General features: G+C 36.5%; 1 protein-coding gene across 1 annotated transcript; it reads left to right on the forward strand.

Moving 5' to 3' along the window:
- Nucleotides 1-3,459: 3,459 nt before the first annotated feature.
- On the forward strand, nt 3,460-17,925 carry LOC105231426 (protein masquerade). Its single transcript, XM_049458006.1, has 11 exons — nt 3,460-3,682; nt 12,959-13,163; nt 13,223-13,372; nt 13,596-13,868; nt 13,930-14,088; nt 14,149-14,222; nt 14,285-15,164; nt 15,235-16,201; nt 16,513-16,711; nt 16,817-16,895; nt 16,975-17,925. Exons 2-11 carry the CDS (start codon nt 13,058-13,060, stop codon nt 17,295-17,297), a joined length of 3,210 nt encoding a protein of 1,069 aa, XP_049313963.1. The 5' UTR covers nt 3,460-3,682; nt 12,959-13,057; the 3' UTR covers nt 17,298-17,925.
- The last annotated feature ends 1,309 nt before the right edge of the window (nt 17,926-19,234 follow it).

A 19,234-nucleotide genomic window follows, 5' to 3' on the forward strand; every position in this document is an offset into this window, starting at 1 on the left:
TTTTCAAATATTAAACGTTTTGTAATAACGTTAGAAAGGCGGGAAAATAGCGATAAGGCGCAGAGTGATCTGATTTTTTAGTAATTTCTGGAGATTCATTAAATATCACTACATACATATATAAGAGAGTTTGTAGTCTGTATAACAAACTGTTATAAGAACAGCTCGCTTGCATTTTAAACCTTTTATATTTGTAAACATATATTATGTTGTTTGGAAATTTGCATATAATTTCGCACATAATCCTTTAAGCTACTCGAAAAGTTTCCGCTCGCCACAATACACTAATGAAGTTCTTGCACGCAGCTTGATAAGTGAGGCATATGGATAGATGAGTGCAAAAACATATGTGCACATACATATTTACATACACAAATACACGTACATACATCAACACATACATACATACATCCACACATACACACATACTTCCACATATACATCCACACATTCAGGAAGCAACAGCTCGCTTGTCGATCACTTCTTGGCGATCATGCAAATATTTGTAGTTCTCACGCAAGAGTCTTACAACATGTCAAGAGTTCATTAGGATTCCCGTTAATCTTGTAATAAGCACGTACACAACAAAAGACGCTGAAAAGGAAAGAGAAATTATTGTATAAAAAACCAACGAACCAACCAACTAATTTGCATACTTTCATTCGGGCAAAAGCCAAAAAAATATAATATTTGCAAAAAATATGGTGCGAATGCAAATTGTGTGCGAACAACACTTAAAATCGCATTTAAATTCGATTTGCATAATCTGCACACACACACACACCTCGAACGCTGAAGAAAATTGCCAATTCAGCAAACAATAACTCAACGCATAGCAGCAGACCCCTTGCAGAAAATGCATCCTTTTTGCACTCCTTGTTGGTTTAGCACTGATCTTTTAATGCCAACAAGCCTACACACATACTTGCATACAAACATACATGTGTGCAACCACGTGACAAGACAAGAGATCAGCAGATTGCGATCGATTTCAGCACCTTCGTTTGCCAAAAATATCGAAAGCGCTGAAGCGCCCATTCGCGATGATTAGCAAAATTTATTGGCACTGCGCCGATGAGAGAACGCCACACACACACACACATATACGCTTATGCGCCTGCGTGTATGTTAGTGCATTTGTCGAAGGACCTTAGGGGTCATGGCACAAAGCGCGCATTGTATGCTTGTCAGAAGATCATTATGCACACACACACAAGTCAACAGCCACAGTAATAGAGCTATTTAGGCATTGGCATTCTTCAGGCCACACGCCTTTGCAATGTTTCTCGTTTGCCATTGTTGCACTACTTTTCGCATCTTTATCCGCTTCAATGTTGGCACAATAGCAATAAATCGTCAATTGTTAATGATCGTATTTGCAGAGATCAATGAAGTTGTCATACATGATAATAATGAGACTAAATTTCTACAAAGGGAGTAGTGCAAATGATTGTTTATCGGTGATTATGTGCGATGGTGTTTGCAAATATTGCCTTGCTTTTTTCGTGGGTGACTGCAATTTTGTGTATTTTTGATAGGACGAGCGACTCTTGAAGATAAATTTTAGAGTTTTTGTATGGGAAAATATTTTTGTGGTTAAGATATGCTAATTTTTCAAACTTTTTGGGATGGTCTTGTTGAAAAATTATTTGTAACACCCAAAAGTGAATTTCGAAAACTCTATATAACGGGCGATCCAATTATATCTGAAACTTTTCGACCTTCCTAAGCGACATCGCTTCACTCTATGGGCTCTTGAAAAGTTTCAAGAAGATCCGAGGATCCGTTTTGTTTCGCGATGAAGCCCATTTCTGACTCAATGAAACAAAAAGCTACCTGAAGAGATTCAAGAGCTGACATTTCATCCAGAAAAAAAACGGTTTGGTATGGTTTGGGGGCCGTCGGAATCATAGGTCCACATTTCTCAAAAAATGATGCTGGTTATAACGTATCCATTATCGTGCCATGATATGAAGCTCGAGATCTCGGCGGCATTTGATTTCAACAAGACGATGCCGCTTTCCACACACCGGAGAGCAGACAATTTCACGTTTTGGGCCGATCGATTGACCACCAAGATCGTGTTATATCACACCTTTCCTGTGGGGATGTGTAAAGTCTATAGTCTATGCGGATAATTCCGAAGTCGAAATGCTCGAACGAGTCATCGAAAATTTAACTCAACGGATGAACCATCTGAGACTTAGTTGCGGGTAACACTTGAAAGAGGTAATCTTCAAAAAATGAATGCTAATAGAATATTCTTTTGAATGATAATAAACATTTCATATTAAATTTTAAATTTCTGTGTTTTTTCTTTAAAAAAGAAGGGCACTTAGAAATAGATCACTTTTTATATAAATGATGAGCTGAGTCAATTAAGCTTTATACATATGTCTGTCAATATAAGCGAAATAGTTCCTCAGTTTTTGAGATATCGACCTGAAATTCAGCATATGTCTTTTTCTCTCCAAGAAGCTGTTCATTTATCGGAACCGCCGATATCGGACAGCTATAGCATATAACAATCTATCGGTCAGTTTGATCGAACTCAAGTGCCTATATGGAAAACTGATTTATTTGACAAGCTATCTTCACCAAATTTGATATACAATATTATCTAAGCAATCAGTACAATATCCAAACATACTGGCTAGATCGGAACACTATAGCATATAGCAGACATATAAACTGATCGATCAAAATCAAGGTAAAGATGTTTTCATATCCTTTTATGCTATAAAAAATGCAACTGTGAAGGGTAATATAGCGTGGGTGCAGCTGAAGATACCGCTTTTCTTGAATTTAGTCGGGATTTCAATATTTCGTCACAAACGCTGTTTTTATAAAAAAGTTTTCTTTTAAAAGAAGATTTCTCCTTCTTTTCCTAAAAATTAATAATTTTTCCTGCAAGGTCTCTTTGACATTACTTTACTGCTATATTTGACAGTGTTTATGTCTTGCATTATTATTCTCTTTTATGAAATCACTTAATCTCAGCGCAAGTCAACAGCAACAGGTGCGTAACTGGTCAAGTGCGACAAATAAAAATCTCGCCACTCACGCGTGTCCGAGTTTGTCCGAGAACAAAAGAAATCTACCTGAGCATGTCCACTATGCGTTCTACACACACATAAATACATAATTCTCTTCCTCACGTCACAGGTGAGAGTCGAAATTGCTTTTGAGCCGCTTTCTTTTTCAATGTTGCTCTCTCTCTGCTCTTGGACTTGGACTTGGCCTTGGCTGTTGCTGCTGCTGCTGCGGCTCAAGCCGGCAAGTGTGAAAGAAGAAAATTGTCTAGATAATGTAGAAATTCTTTTACAGCGCTGTCTAACAATCGCTGGCACTGTCACTGTTGCTGTTACCGCTGCCACTCTGGTGGCCGATTGAAGATGTTGGCGGCGCTTAACTGTTCGTGCGTGTGGATTTCTGGCCTTTGTCGTCCACTTGTTGCTGCTGGACAATTCAGTTTGCGTTTGGCAATCGGGCGGAGCAGACAAGTTTCAATTTGCAACGCGGCATTTCGCCAGCCACATTTAAATAATTAGAAAGCGAAAAAATAAAAACACAATTGGCTCAAAGAAGAAGTGCAGTGAAATTGTTGTTGCATTCAATAAGGAGCTAAATTTGATTAAAACTAAAAGGAATACTCGTACAACCATTGTGGTTTACAGTGAAGGTATATGAATATGAAAAAAATATATATAAATTTAAAATGTCACAACACATATGCAGGCATATAGAAGTGTATGTGTGTGTGTGTTGAATTACAATTTCCGGTTTCCTGGCTGTTGGCTGCTGGCTGCTGCTGGCCAGTGTCAGTTTCAACTTGTTAATGACTTGATTGTAGAAATATGCGTAATACCGTTAGAAGAACAAGTGGAAAGTGGCAAAAGTGTATAACTGATTGACAGCAAAATAAATTTGTTTAACAACTCCTGTGTGTCTTCGAAAGATTTTTATAAAGTGCATAAAAATATTAAGAAAATTGCGAAAAATTGTGATATTTTATGGAAATTATGAAAAAAAAATATAATTACATAAATGAAGAAGCTGCGAAATGGGAATAACCAATTAAAAGGAATTGAGAAAACTTTTTTCAAAAGGGTTCTATTGAATGATTTTTTCAACCAATACTAAATCTAAAATTTTTAAAAGAATTATTGTGTTTAAATTAGTGGTCGATAAGTCAAGAGTGCATATATAAACTATTTAATATATGTGTATTTTTCTTTTGTACTCGTATTTATTAAATAAACGAGACTTTTAGCATTTTTTTTTTTGACAAAACTTATTAGCTAAAGAGATTAAAAGTCCAAAAAACAAATATTTTGTTTAAAGAAGAGCTGATACCTAGATAAATTCATAAAAAATACTTAGATATTTTAGAAAAAAAAAATCGAAATTAAAATTTTTTAAACTTTTTTTGAGTAATTTATTTTAAAAAATTCTTAGATAATTTACAAAACTTCCATTATACATGAGTTTGGTAATTTTTAGCCATAGCTGGCTTGATTTGTTATATTAAAGTTTAAAAAATGTATAAGTTACAAATATTTTTAATTATTTTTGAGTAAATAATTTTAATAATAAAATATATTTCGTGAGAGATTGGCAGTTTACAGAAATTAAGTCTTAGTTTCAAGATCAAACTATTTTTTCTAATGTTAAAATCCTGATTAAGCTTCAATTGGAAATAAAGTGCAAATGATAATTAGAAAATAATTAGTACAAAAATGATTTTTTTTTTTCAATTTTCTGCTATGACATACTATTTTGAAAACAAAAAAATCGAAGCCCAAAAAATATTTTCAAATTATTTTTGATTTAATATTTAGATTTTTAGTGCATATATGAATATTTACTGGAATTTTGAAAAACAAATGAAAAATCAATTTTTGAAAAATTTTAAATTTATAAGAGAAAATAATTTATTTAAAAATTATATTCGACTTTCGGCTTTGACTAGTTACTACTTTGAAATAAAAAAAATATTTGAAGCCTAGAAAATATTTTCAAATTATTTTTGACTCAATATTTAGATTTTTAGTACATATAGAGTTATTAGAATATTGAAAAACTATAAACAAATTTATTTTCGAAAAATTTTAAATTTAAAAATTATTTTCGCTTAACGGCTATGAGATACTACTTTGAAAAAAAAAATAGTAATAATAATTAGAAGCCCAGAAAATATTTTCAAACTTATTTTTGATTTAGTATTTACATTTTTAGTACAAAAAAATTTGCTAGAATATTGAAAAATAAAATAATTTATTTTGGAAAAATTTTAAACTTGAAAGAGATTTTGATTGAAGAAATATAAAAAGCCCCTTAAAGTCAGTATGTATGTATGTACTTATATATGTATATATTTTGCTATAACTACCAGATGAAATAATACTACTTAAGCAAACAAATATATTGAAATCTAAAAATACATTTTTAAAGTACAGACTACAGGCATAAATATATGTACATATGTATATTGCTTTTACACTTATACATATTCATTCTACTTCTCTGCGAACCCTTGAAGCTAAATTACGCTGAAGGAATTCGCTGCTTGTCACCCAAATACCGAACGCCGCCAAAATCAGAAATGCAAAATAAAATAAAAAATCAAAAAAAAAGAATAAAAATAAAAAAGAACTTAAAATCAATAACTAAAACAACAACTACAGCAAAAGCCATCATTAAACTTGTGCATACAATATTTTCTTTTCCCATTTATAAGCTGGCTTTTTTCCGCTTTATAAATATACATACATACATCCATACTTGTATATATATATATATGTATGCATACATACTTCTTTGATTTTTATTTACTTTATTTTCATTTTTGTTATTTTGTTGTTGTTTATTACTTCTGGCTCGCCAGTTAGCTGGTGGCTCTGACACACTTTCGCGCGCGTACTGAACTCTGCTGTGCGACGGCAACTCACGGCAATTGTGCAAATGTGCCTGACACACACACACACACAAACATACATACATACTTACTTCCATACTTGTGTACAAATATATTTATAAAAGTATGCGCAATGCGCAACTGCTTGCGCGGTGAAAAGGTGGGGCATGAGCGGCGCTGTGGTATGTTGCTAACGCGCATGCGCAAATACGCCGGTGACAGTTTCATTTCAATTAGTCCGAGTACTACCTACTGCGTCGGCAACCTGTTGGCCATAATCTATAATAAAGTTAAAGTAATTGATTGAAGAAGCGTACATATGTACGTACTGCTTACTGGTATGTACCATATGTCTGTATGTATGCGTGCAATTATTGTATATATATACATATAAATACTTGTAGACTTATGTATGTGTGTAAGTAACTATGTTTTGTCGAAATTCTGATCACGTAAAGTAATTGAAAACGTTTATGCTATATTCGGTTCTTGCTAGAAATTTCACTAACCGAATTAGACCAACATAAGTCTAGTGGCATAGTTTGTATAGAAGGGATTATGTTGTTGTCGCAATTGTGGCACGATGTACTCTGCGGTGAGTATAGCCTTAATGAACGTATTGGGTGATCGAGAACGCTTAGCGAATTTCAATTGTAATATAATATTTATTGCAAATTTGCTTAGTCTAGGGCTTATCTTCACTTGCAAATTAGAATAAAAAGTTTTTCTCGTATTTTTTGAAGAGGTTTTTTATTTCATAAATTAGTAAAAATAGTACACATTTACTATAGCATTAATTACTATACTTGATGATTCTTTTTGCCAAATATTGGACTCTCTGGATCCCATAGTTGATCTACAAGAGGATCTCCGAAAAAATTTGCCTTGCGATAAGGTAGATTTTTCTGCTTCTTATTATCTCGAAAAAAAAAAAATACTATAATATATGAAAAGATAATAATATAAAAACTATTTTTTTTTGAAAAAATGTCGGGTTCCCAAATAACTCGGTTTTCCAGAACAAATTTATACTTCAGAGTGGCTTAAAAACCGAAAACATTATCAACATTTTCTTTCCTTTGGTCATGTTCTAAGAAAAACTATATCTAGAAGTTTTCAAAACGATCTATACAGATTGGCAAGATTTTCCTCATCCACTCTAAATACCACGTTTCGAGAAAAACATGTTTAAAGTAGTGTAGTAGTAAATACGCTCATATATGCGAAACTATTTAACAGATCAAAATAATACTCTCCATGAATGTGGGATCGGAGTTCGCACGATCACGCATGTCCAAAGACCCGTGTTTAAGGTATTCTTTTTTGAAAAAAAAGTCAGCTTTATCGAGACAAGTCGAGCAAGAACGCGTTTCATACCCAAAATATCCCCCAAAATCATTTGAACGGAGTCGTGGGAGATGACGAGCTCTATTTCCATCTATAATATTTTCATCAGTTGAAGAGATCGAAGGTCGTCCAGAACAAGGTATGTCTTCAACGATCTCTCGACCGTCTTTGAAGGCTTTGTACCACTCGTAGGCTTCAGCGTTTGATAAAACTGAATCACTGTAAGTCTTTTCCAAAATTCATAATGATTCCGCATAAGAAATTTGGTTAGAAGTACAAAATTTGAGACAATTTCTTTGTTTGATATTTTTATTCATTGTAAAAATCACAATGCACTACCGAGGTCTACCGACTTAAGCAGCTGGTTAACGAACTGGTTGACCGATCGCGGGGACTTTAATAACAATTTCATCGAGAAAGTTTCACAAAATTAGTAATTGCAATATTTCTTTCGAATTAACTCAGTTAAAACCACACAGAAAAATACAAATATTGAAAAAGAAAGAAGAAACTCACTCTAACTTTGCAACACCTCCGAATTAATACAATCATAGATCACAAATGTCAAGCTGAGTAAAAGTGAAAAGTATAAAAGTACGGACACTGCTCTTTCTGTGTTTCTGGAGCTCATTTCTGGATTACCTGGTAAGCCATCAAAAAATCAATGCACTTGCCTGAAACCTCAGCAATCTAATCTGCCTTCTGATCTAAATATTATCCTTTAATAACTCGAATCAGTTGCTGAAAATCGTTAAGTTTTCAGGTTCCTGGCTAACACATTATAAGTCATTTTAAGCCTCTTATTTGTATTTAAAAAACTGGCTGGTTTTATTATCATTACAGTTAAGATATTACGAAATATAAAACGAGGTCAAAAGAATATTTATAAATCACTTCGGCGGAGATATTACAACACACTCTTAAACATCAAACGAACTTCTCGTCTGCGTTTCCAATTAAGCAATTAGCAGAATAGTAGCCAAACTGCAAAATCCCCACTAATTGCAGGTCATTCAACATTTCCGAAGTGAAAGTATGTATGCGGTGAATCACCCTGTTTAGCGGGCGTTTAAGTTCAGTATACTCATAAACGCTTTGTGAATTGTAGCCGCAAGAAATGTGTGTCAGTGTCGTCATAGGTAACGGTGCTACTCGGGAGATTACCATACCAAATATGCAATACACGACGAATGATGAAAATATATACATTCGTGTGTGTGCTATCGTTTAACGTAAATAATGCACACGAAGCGTAAGAGACAAGAAAAAAGTTCGCGAGCGCTTTTCTAAAGGTAACGATGATGATCACTACGATTGACTGACTGACTAGTGACATAATGTTGACGACGACACCAATGAAATTCTTGAAAAAAAAAAACAAATATTGTTTTGATTAATGGAGCGATAAGCGAACGGTGAAAAAAGCGCCAACAAAACGTGTTCGGACGTAATTGTTGATTTATTGATATTGTTGATCTTGCGGTGATCCTCGCCGCTGCTGCTCATCTTCATCAACTGGCTGACAAAGCTTTGACCCATAATACGCGAAACGGCGTCTTAAGCCGCATTTCCAAGCTAACCATTGTGGTTCTTATACCATCAGCGGTAGGTGTGTGTGTGTGTATGTGCGGGGAAATGTATCTCTTGCTTTATACTGCTCTGCACTTGTTGCTCTGTTATTGTTACCACAAGCCACTTGCGGCGTCGTAAACACACACACACACACACTCACATATACACATCTGTACAGCATCACAGCTTGCATGCTAATTGAGCTTGGCTTCAGCTGGAGCCACGACGTGTGCGACAATGCCAGTAGCAATGCAGCAGGTAACGTGTGGCGACCAACAAAGCGGCAGCGCTGATCCATGAGGGAAGCATCAGAAAGCATATATACTTGCGAACAGACATTTATTAACTTATGGGTGCTGGTCTTTAGCGCATTTTGCTTTTGTTATTTTGGCGTACCCCACGCTATTGCTGTCTGTATTCTTTCGGTCTGTTCCATTTTTTAAGTTACGCGTCTTGATTTCATGCCAGAATGTTGGCGCAAAACCATAAATTAGAAACATAAAACCACACAACTCACACACCAGGCCCAAGCAAGACAAAGCCAACGACAACAACGCCTTCGTTGGTAACTGCTGTGTTTGTTGTTGCTGGTGGATTGATAGCACATAATTTGTATGTATTTAGGTTGATATATTAGAAATGTAAGAAATTTGAAAATTCCTATATAGTAGCTGCACGACTTTGAGTAGGCGAACGAACTGGTTTGCTGCAATCTCAATAAACTAAGAAAACGAAGACGAAGCGTGCTTTCTATCTAAAGCGGCTTAGGTGAAAATTTAAATATTACTTTTATGCTCTGTATAGATTTAAAAAGCTTGAAAGTAGCTGGATAATTATAGAACAAGACAAAGAAACAACTTTTGTTTAGTTAGTTTACACAATAGGCAACGTTTTTAAGACCCTTACGGGATTATATATATTTAGAAGGCCGTAAAAAACGAATTTCCCAGATTTTTTTCTGAGAAAACTTTTAAATTTATTGATTCAAAAATTTGTACTCATATTGGAATCTCTATAAATTTTGCGGTATTTTCCCTAGTTTGGCGATGAAAATTATAATTTATTCGTCGGAGAAAAAACCTTTGAACCTTTCAAAACTTGCCTTCAGTATTCGTCGATATAATGTGCAGGGTTTTTGACCGTAAGTGTCCCAGAAGCAGAAAAAATAAAAGAAAATCAGTGTATTTTACGAGTACTTATACAGAATACGAAAAATTTCTCTGCATCATATAGAATTTGTGCAGTTTATGAGTGACTTCTAGAGTTTGGTTTTTTTCGTCGAGAGAGGACTTTACTTCTCAATTGCCCACTCAGCCCGAAGTAGCACTTGTTAAGAGATTGCGTAGAATTATCGAGGCTGACATTGCTATTTCTTTTAATACAGGTTCCAAGATATACGGATTATTTTCTCCAGAAGTAGGTTGAAAAAGTCACCTGAGAAAATTACTCGTATGTATGCATACTGTACATTTTACTATACTTTCCGATGGATTAAAACCATTTTTTAAAGGTTAGATTTTTGGTTCCCCCTGATAATCGCTCTCTTTGCGTAATTTTCTTTTACATAAGTGGTTAATGTATTTTTCTACAACGAGGTATTTCTTTTCCGAAAACTTTTATTCATATAGATGGCATAAGCGGTTGGTATATCTTGTTTTTTCCTTCCTTAATAAACACCATGTCATTAACATTGAAAAACAGTTTCAAAAATTATAGCTGAAAAATGCTCAAATCTCAATCTCCCCTCAGCAGCAGTTTTGACGAAAGAAATATTTCCAGAAAAGCTCTAAACTTTGGTCGGTGTGACCTACTCACCATATATTTTTCACTTGACATACAGTTTTTGAGAATAAAGAGAGAAAAGCGATAAATAACATTTAAATAAAGTCGGACAGATTCAAAATTAGAACAATAACCTTATAGATATATATCATGTGCATCCAAACTATATACTCTTCTCATAAGGAAATAACTGTTTATTGAATACTTTTTGTAAATAAACATTTGCCCACAACAAAAAGCGCGCGTTGCCAACAACATTTAATATCCTAAAAGAAAAAACTTGGCAATATTTGCAGGAAGCGACTGATAGCCAAGACCTACAAATCAAAGTGCCGTAAAACTGAAATTAATTGTTGTTGTAGTATTTACACATACATATATACAACACATGTATATTCATACATATCTACTCACATTTTTATTTGTATTTAAAGAGTATGCACTTGTCGCATGTTGTCATTACGTTTTTAACCATCTTCCGCTGCCTATTTACAATACATACATACGCACAGTCCAATAGAATCGCTTTTAATGAAATTTTCATTTTCATTTCATTTATAGCGAAAGTGAAGCGTGAGCAAATAAATAATCGTAGTTAAACGACAAGCTTCCGTTGTTTGTTCGTCACTTTGTCGACCTCAATAAAAATAAAAAAAATTGAAAAATTTTTAAAGACTTTGTTGGAAATGTTCGAAAATTTCGGTACACTTTCATTTTCTGCGTCACTAACATGTTGATAGGTCTCTATATGATAGTTAAGTTTTAATTTCAGTCGAAAATTATTCATTGATTAAATTATAAATATGGGCGCTAGGAACTATAAAAGTTATGCTACTCATTAGATATTTGTGATACAATTGGACCCAAGCTTACCTGATCCTAGAAGCTCTTTTGAGCTGGAGTTCTTTGTATAGTTTTGAGCTCATATAGCAGTGTTTTATACAAAAATGTCTATTTCTAAGAGTAGGAGCCTTTTTCAAATTAGTTATTGGACTCACTACTTTTACTAATTTTCAGGGAATTGCATTTGTTTTCAAAAGTTTTATGAAGACTTTATGTCTATCAAAGTTTGAAACATTACAGTGATTATATGGAGTATATATGAATCCATAGCCGAAACTATCAATATTCAGCTGTAAACCTTAACTCTGTGCTATTCAACAACCATTCTCCAGTATTTCAAAGCCTCGAAAAACTGCTTGAGGTACTCTGAATACCCGACACTGAGCTGAATCGGGCCACAGATTAAATCCTTATTATAAACTGTGATTTCAGTTTCAGACCATAAGTTTATTGAAAAAAATAAGCTAATAATTACCTCAGTCAAACCCTTTGTACAAATCTAACGAGTGTTCTAAGAGATCAACTTCAAGAATTCCCGATATGCTTTTATTGAGAGGAGTTTTATGTTGTTAAGATGTCGAAAAAATGATTTTGCTGGCCGAAAGACTCATTAGATTTAAAGTTTTCGAGAGATAAATGGCATAATCACCTTTCTTTTAAGATCGCCAAACCAGAGATTGCCATCATCTAATGCGCCTTTTATGCTTTAAACTCTAAACCATCTAAAACATTTACAGTTATTTTTAAATTTCTACACCTACATAGTACTCAAGCCATAAAACTTACAGTTATGTGCTAAGTGTTAATTTGTCAATATTTCACTGGTAAAACTGTAGCAAAACTAGCAGCTCAAAACAACAAGAAGAAAGCCATGTTATATACATATGCATATGTGTATATATAATTGGGTATTTAAGAATGCTAGTGTTAGCCATAAAAATCGCGTTTGGATACTGTGTGCTATGCCCAAAAGTGGTAGCACCGGTGGCTATTAAGGAAAACCTAAATACAACAAATTTTATAAAGTGAAATGAAAGTTCGCATAGACAGGTGTGAATTAATTTTTGTTTGCCTTTGCTGTATGCCATACATATACTTACACATATATGAATATATATTTAAATATATTTTTGCATACCGAACTTTCATTCATGCAACTACCAAATATGGTTTGTTCTACATATTTTTGAACAGTTTCATTAAATAGCAGGAAGTCGATGTTAAAAAACATTTTTGTATATCTGACAATAATGAATGTCAGGTTTGATCCCATAAAGTCGAGTACTAAACACTAACGAATGTGACTGAGAATTGGTGAATCAATAAAAAAAATATTTCATTGAAAATTCTCTGCAGTAACGAGCACCACCGGTCTCCTAGAGCATTAATCAGATCCTTCGTAAACTGCATTTTCGCGCTTTGGATTACTAGTACATTTAAAACAATGTATAGGTTAGGTACAGAGTTCTAAATCTTTATTCTTCATCTTTATTTCAGATATATAACTGATGTGCGCCTGACAGGCGTTTATGAAGCACATCCAGAGGGATAAAACAAATTTCTATTACGTTCGCCACAAGTCCACTGTATTTGAAAATGGGTTTAAATTTAAAGACCACATTAGTGGTCTGTTTGACGCTGCTCAATTTACCGTTTGGCATACACAGCCAAGATGATTCTTTGGCGGGAAGTTTTCTATCGGGTTGGTTAAAATCATTTTTTTTTTAATTAAAGTTTCAAACTTTTAATTATATGTTGCAGGTCTCTTGGATACCATAACAAGTACAGCCGATTCGAAGGATTGCCCCGGTGTTTGTGTACACACGCTAGCCACACTCATCTGCTACGAAGTGCTCGATGACATACCGTGTCCATCGCCTAGTATGAAGTGTTGTATTGAAAGCGCACAGGGTAAGTGGAGTATGTTAATTGAACTCGATGGGGGAAATAGTTAAAATATTGATTTCTTTGCTATATATGGCTTTAAAGCAGTACCTTCCAAATTGTGTCGGGAAATATTTTAAAATAACCCCGGGTCTAAAATTTCTTAAACTAACTTTTGGAACCAAATTCAAAAATCTTAGCAAAAATTATTTTCCATACGTTCGTTTGATAAATAAACCCATTTTTGTAGGTAAAAATATCACTTCGGCCCACACCAGTACAAGTACAACTACGACGACAACCACAACCACTAGTACAACAAAGCGTCCAACCACTACAACAACTAAAGTGACAACCACAACGACGCCGAAACCGAAGACCACTTCCAAACGACCAACCACAACCACAACTACAACAACAACCACAAAAAAAACCACAACCAGCAAGAAACCGACAACAACCAGCACATTGGCGCCCAAGAAGGCTGCAGAGAAAGATGCGGGCAATGTTGACGGTGCAAAAGGTAAACATGCAACAGAATCCCGAGTAATATAACCGTTATAGATTTTAATTTTTATCATCAGTGCAAAACTGTACGGGTGTCTGTGTGGCCGACCGCATTGCTGAGTATTGCGAGGCCTACTTAACGACCAATGGTCTGTGTACAACGGGCACGAAGTGTTGCGTCTCGCTGAACGATTACGCGAACGCCAAATTGCCGAAGGATATCTATGTGCCAGCTAGTAAGTGTGCTTCAATTCGAATTATGCAACCAATTAAACGGATTTCTTTTATATTTCCAGAACATATGACGAATCTGAGCAACATGCAACACAAAAACAAGACAAGTACCGCTATTAAGCAAACAACAACAAAGGTTAGCAAAAATCTTTAATTTCATTCACAATAAAAACTCAAAATTCAAATATCTTTCAACAGACAACAGCTTCCGCGGCCACAACAACAAGCACAACTAGCACCACTGCCGAACCGGCACGCACCAAAATCAGCAACAATGCGAATGCCAACAAACCGGTGAAACACAAAAAGGCGCCATCCACCACAACCACTACCACGACCGAAGATCCCGCCGAAGAAGAGCAGGAAGTGGAGGACGATGATGCGGAAACGCAAGATGACACCAACAACGATGCCAATGATAAAGCGGATAACCCGAATGGTCAAACGCTGAAGGAGTGCGAAGGTGAATGCATGAATGGCATATTCGCCATTTTCTGTGATGACATCGATTCGGAGGCTTTTTGTCCCGGTGAAGGCAGCTGTTGTGTTACCGGCGTAGCTTCAGAGGCTACGCCAGCATTGCAGGCGACCAAGGTGACACCAACCAAACCTGCAACGAAAATTGCAAAACCACAACAACGGCCGGCGGCGAAGCCAGCATCACCGGCACAATCTGCACCACCTCTATTACAAGCTGTCGGCGGTGGCAATGATTTCTTCTCACAAATACTTTCATTCGCCGAAAATACGCTCGGTGGCACAGGCAGTCAGCCAACACCGCAGACACCGCCACCAGTACAACGTTGTCCCGGCTTTTGCTTACTTAATATAATGGCCGCTTTCTGCGAACGTCCATCGGTACTCATCAATACACCAACTACCTGCGCCAAGGGCTCAGTGTGCTGTGACAATAGCGCTTCGCCACCAAAACCGCCACCACAAAATAGACGCCCAGCTACGCCACCACCTAGCTCAGTGGCTACCCAGCCCTATGTTGTACCCAGTACACCATTACCCGATCCGCGTGAAGAGTGTCCGGGATCCTGCATTGTACCGTTGCTCAGCTTCACTTGCTTCAGTAAGTCTCAGACATACTTTGCATACCTTCACAATCTCCAACAATACTCATTTTCTCTCTATCCCGTTAGAAAACGCCGAGATGACGGATCTATTCAAGTGCAAACGTTCCGGCCAGATTTGCTGCGCACCCAAGAGTCGCATACTCGAGAAACAACAATTCCAGACACGCAATGATACACTTTATGCCAACTATCCACCGCCACCACCAATGGCTGGCGTACCACAACCATACCCACCGCAACCATCATACCCTCAACCTCCACCGCCACCACACTACATGGTGACACAACCGCCACAGGCACATCTTCACTACCCACCACCGCCGCCACCACAAATATTGCAACAACAACATCAAGCTCAACCACAACAACCCACATACGATTACTCGCATTATGGCGCCGCCTTGATGCCGCAACAGCAGTCACATCTACCACCACCACCGCCACCAGCACCGGCACTACCACCCACCACAACGACCACTACCACGACCACCACCACAACACCACGTCCACATGTCTACTCAAAATATGTTTGCGGCGTCAAGGGTACGCTACGCAGTGGCCGTTCGCGTTCTTCGCCGGCCCTCTCGTTGGTCTCCTACGCACGCGCCATGTATGGTGTACAACGTTCCTCGCGACAGCTAGACCAGGTGTATACACCATTGAATACGCAATTGAACAAATCAAATGAACGCCTCATATTAGGATCAGCGATTGTGCCCATACAAATACACAATGATCTGATACCGAACGATGAGTGGCCGGATGCGAACCAGCTGCGTTCATATCACGAGCAACAGCCGATTTCGGCGGCAGCTGTGCAAAGCCGTTACCGCCATTCAGTGGCCGGTGAGCCAGTCTATGCAATGAATTACAATGTCTCGAGGCGGCGTGCGCGTGTTGTTGGCGGTGAGGATGGCGACAATGGCGAGTGGTGTTGGCAAGTGGCGCTGATTAACTCGTTGAATCAGTATTTGTGTGGAGCAGCTCTGATCGGTACGCAGTGGGTGCTGACAGCGGCACATTGTGTCACAAAGTAAGTTTTTGTGTTAAGGAATAAGATAAGTAGAAAATATATCGAAAGAGGGATAAGCCTGTGGAATTATCTGTAAAGCAAAGCGATCCGTTTCCAAATTCTCAGTGCCAAGGATTTTGGAGATATCAAAGTACCTTTAACACAATTCTGTCTCTATATCAGGTGTGCTCGAAAACTCAAATTACAGCTCAGACAACGGGCTTTCTATATTGAAAAGTCTATCTGGGTTCGTCGAGCCTTAACATGCATTTTTTACTCTAAGTTTAGCTTCTTCATATTTGGCATTAACTTGGCTTTCTTTCCCATTTAAGTATCGTTCGTTCTGGTGACGCCATTTACGTCCGAGTTGGCGACTATGATCTGACGCGCAAATACGGTAGTCCCGGCGCACAGACCTTGCGAGTGGCCACCACGTACATACATCACAATCACAACAGTCAAACACTGGATAACGATATAGCGCTTTTGAAATTGCACGGCCAGGCAGAGCTACGAGACGGCGTGTGCTTAGTAAGTATTCTACTATATACCGTTAATTGTTAACTGATTTATTTGATATTTTCATAATTTAAGCTGACATTTAATACTAATATTTTAACATTTTCATTACGTTAGGTCTGCTTGCCAGCGCGTGGCGTCAATCATGCTGCTGGTAAACGTTGCACAGTCACCGGTTACGGTTATATGGGTGAAGGTATGTACAATTTTCTCTCAAACGCATACTGTTAGTGACATGCGTAACACAAATATTTTCTCAATCTCTCACCATCCAGCCGGTCCCATTCCGCTGCGCGTGCGTGAAGCTGAGATACCGATTGTGAGCGATGCAGAGTGCATACGCAAGGTCAATGCGGTCACCGAGAAAATATTCATACTGCCCGCTTCAAGCTTCTGCGCCGGCGGTGAGGAGGGCAACGACGCCTGCCAAGGTGACGGCGGCGGTCCGCTGGTATGTCAAGATGATGGCTTCTTTGAACTGGCTGGCCTGGTGTCGTGGGGCTTCGGCTGTGGACGCGTCGATGTGCCGGGTGTTTATGTGAAGGTCTCCTCCTTCATCGGCTGGATCAATCAAATAATCAGCGTTAATAATTTATAGTCAAATAAGTTGGGAATGGAACAAAAGGTTGACGCATCACTTGAAATTTGAAATATGAAGTTTAGTTATTAAATAGCAAATAATTGAGTATTTATTTTTTAAAGAATGTATGTTTAGCGCGAATCCACACACTTGTAGAACGCTCTCCGTGGAACTGCTCGAGTGTTCTACGAATGTGTGGTTCATTTAAGTTTAAATTTGCACACATATTTTCAACTGTTGATTCATAAAATATTATACTAAATAGTAAACTATATAATTCGTATGTACTACTACATATACACATTTACATACTATATACATATATTTAGTTTAAAACTTTAGTGTAAGTTACATGAACTGTTTATTATTAATATTATTTAATGCTCCGAATACACACATACGGCAACATACATATATACATGTACGTACATGAGTACAGTTACTTATATGTATGTATGTTCAGTTGTGTATTATTTATGAATAAATTTCAAAAATTTAACTGCGAAGCAACGATATTAGTTTTACACGTATTTGCATTTATACATACATACATACATATGTTTGTTAAATACAATTTGTATATAATTTAAGCTTATTTTGTCATATAATTGCATATAAATTTGCTTAATAAAGTACACATTTAAATTAAAAAAAAAAATTTCAGAAATAGGCATCTCTATTTTCGAGGAATTTAATTTTAGTTATGTTGTCTCGTTGCCAACGGATTGCGAGCGAGTTGTGTCCGTTGATTTTTTTGCACTGTAGGGCTCGGCATCTGAGCTTCGCGTGAGTTTAACAGGCGCTGGTCAACAACTACCTATTATGCCACCCCGAGCTCCTTTTTTCCTATTGTAGAACAAGGGAGATCTACGGAAATATTTCTGCCAGTGAAACTCAAGATGAGCAATCGTTGGAGTTCTCATTGATCAAACTAATAAGGCTGAAAAATTTGTCGATTTTAGAGCAGTATGGAGCAAGTATACGTAAAAATATCCAGGTACTTCCTCCTCCATTGTCCAGCTTCTGCAACACTGTTATTGAAGCATCTCGGCACTTGTATCTTTGACGAACCTATCGAAATTGCCGGAATTGATATCAACCGCTCAACAAATTTTTAGCTGACTCAAAATCGTCGATTTTTAAGAGTATTTTCGTTAAGTATTTATGACTATTTAGATATCACAATAGACCGACGTTCTCAGCTGTCTAAGTGGCATTATTTTTGGCTTGATCTTTCAACCTGACTTAACTTATTAATTAAGTGCCCTATAAATTTAAATCACGTTGTAATAGTTGGTAACTCTTTTCAACAATATTTTGTTAGACAAGTTTTTTTTAACCCGTTTTTGTATTATTTAATTTGTTTTATTAACTTTTAAAATTATTATTTTTTTAATATATGGCAACTCTTCTCAATCATATTTTACTTTAAGATTTCTTAACTCCTTCAAATTATAGTCGCTAGTTTTGTTATTGATGTTGGCGAATTAATACAAATATTGTTATATTAAATTTATATTCGAAAAATGCAGAAATTTTCCATTAGAGTAAAATAATATTTACCTTTTTAGAATGTATTGACTACTTTTTTGATCTTCTCTGATCAACTTTTATTCCATTGATTCTAGTTTTATTACCGAAACAATACTTTTGTGTTTCAATCTTACCTTTACGACAGAGAAAAGAAAATCTGTTAGTAGATGGAAGAAGAAGAAGTGCTTGACATTTTAATATTATTTACCAAATTGAGATCTTTACAAATTATAAGTGACCCTCTAACTGAAGAGATACATTTTTTCAACTTTTTTAGGGTTCAAGTTTAATGTGTTCAATTGACTCATAACGGTTCCTCCAGAGCGGTCGTTTGAGTTTGTTGTTTAGCCATGCTTCATACGAAGCTAAATCCCGCGAAAATTTGGCGGAAAACTCACGAAGAATTAATGCAGTATGCGACG

The sequence above is a fragment of the Bactrocera dorsalis genome, chromosome 5 (genome assembly GCF_023373825.1).
Source record: "Bactrocera dorsalis isolate Fly_Bdor chromosome 5, ASM2337382v1, whole genome shotgun sequence".
In the NCBI taxonomy this organism is placed as follows: Eukaryota; Metazoa; Arthropoda; class Insecta; order Diptera; family Tephritidae; genus Bactrocera; species Bactrocera dorsalis.

Excerpts from the sequence above, each read along its gene's own strand:
- LOC105231426 (XM_049458006.1), top strand. The coding sequence starts at position 13,058 with ATGGGTTTAAATTTAAAGACCACATTAGTGGTCTGTTTGACGCTGCTC. Across the intron at positions 13,373-13,595 it reads TTGTATTGAAAGCGCACAGG|GTAAAAATATCACTTCGGCC; the intron begins GTAAGTGGAGTA and ends CCATTTTTGTAG. Across the intron at positions 16,712-16,816 it reads TACGAGACGGCGTGTGCTTA|GTCTGCTTGCCAGCGCGTGG; the intron begins GTAAGTATTCTA and ends TCATTACGTTAG.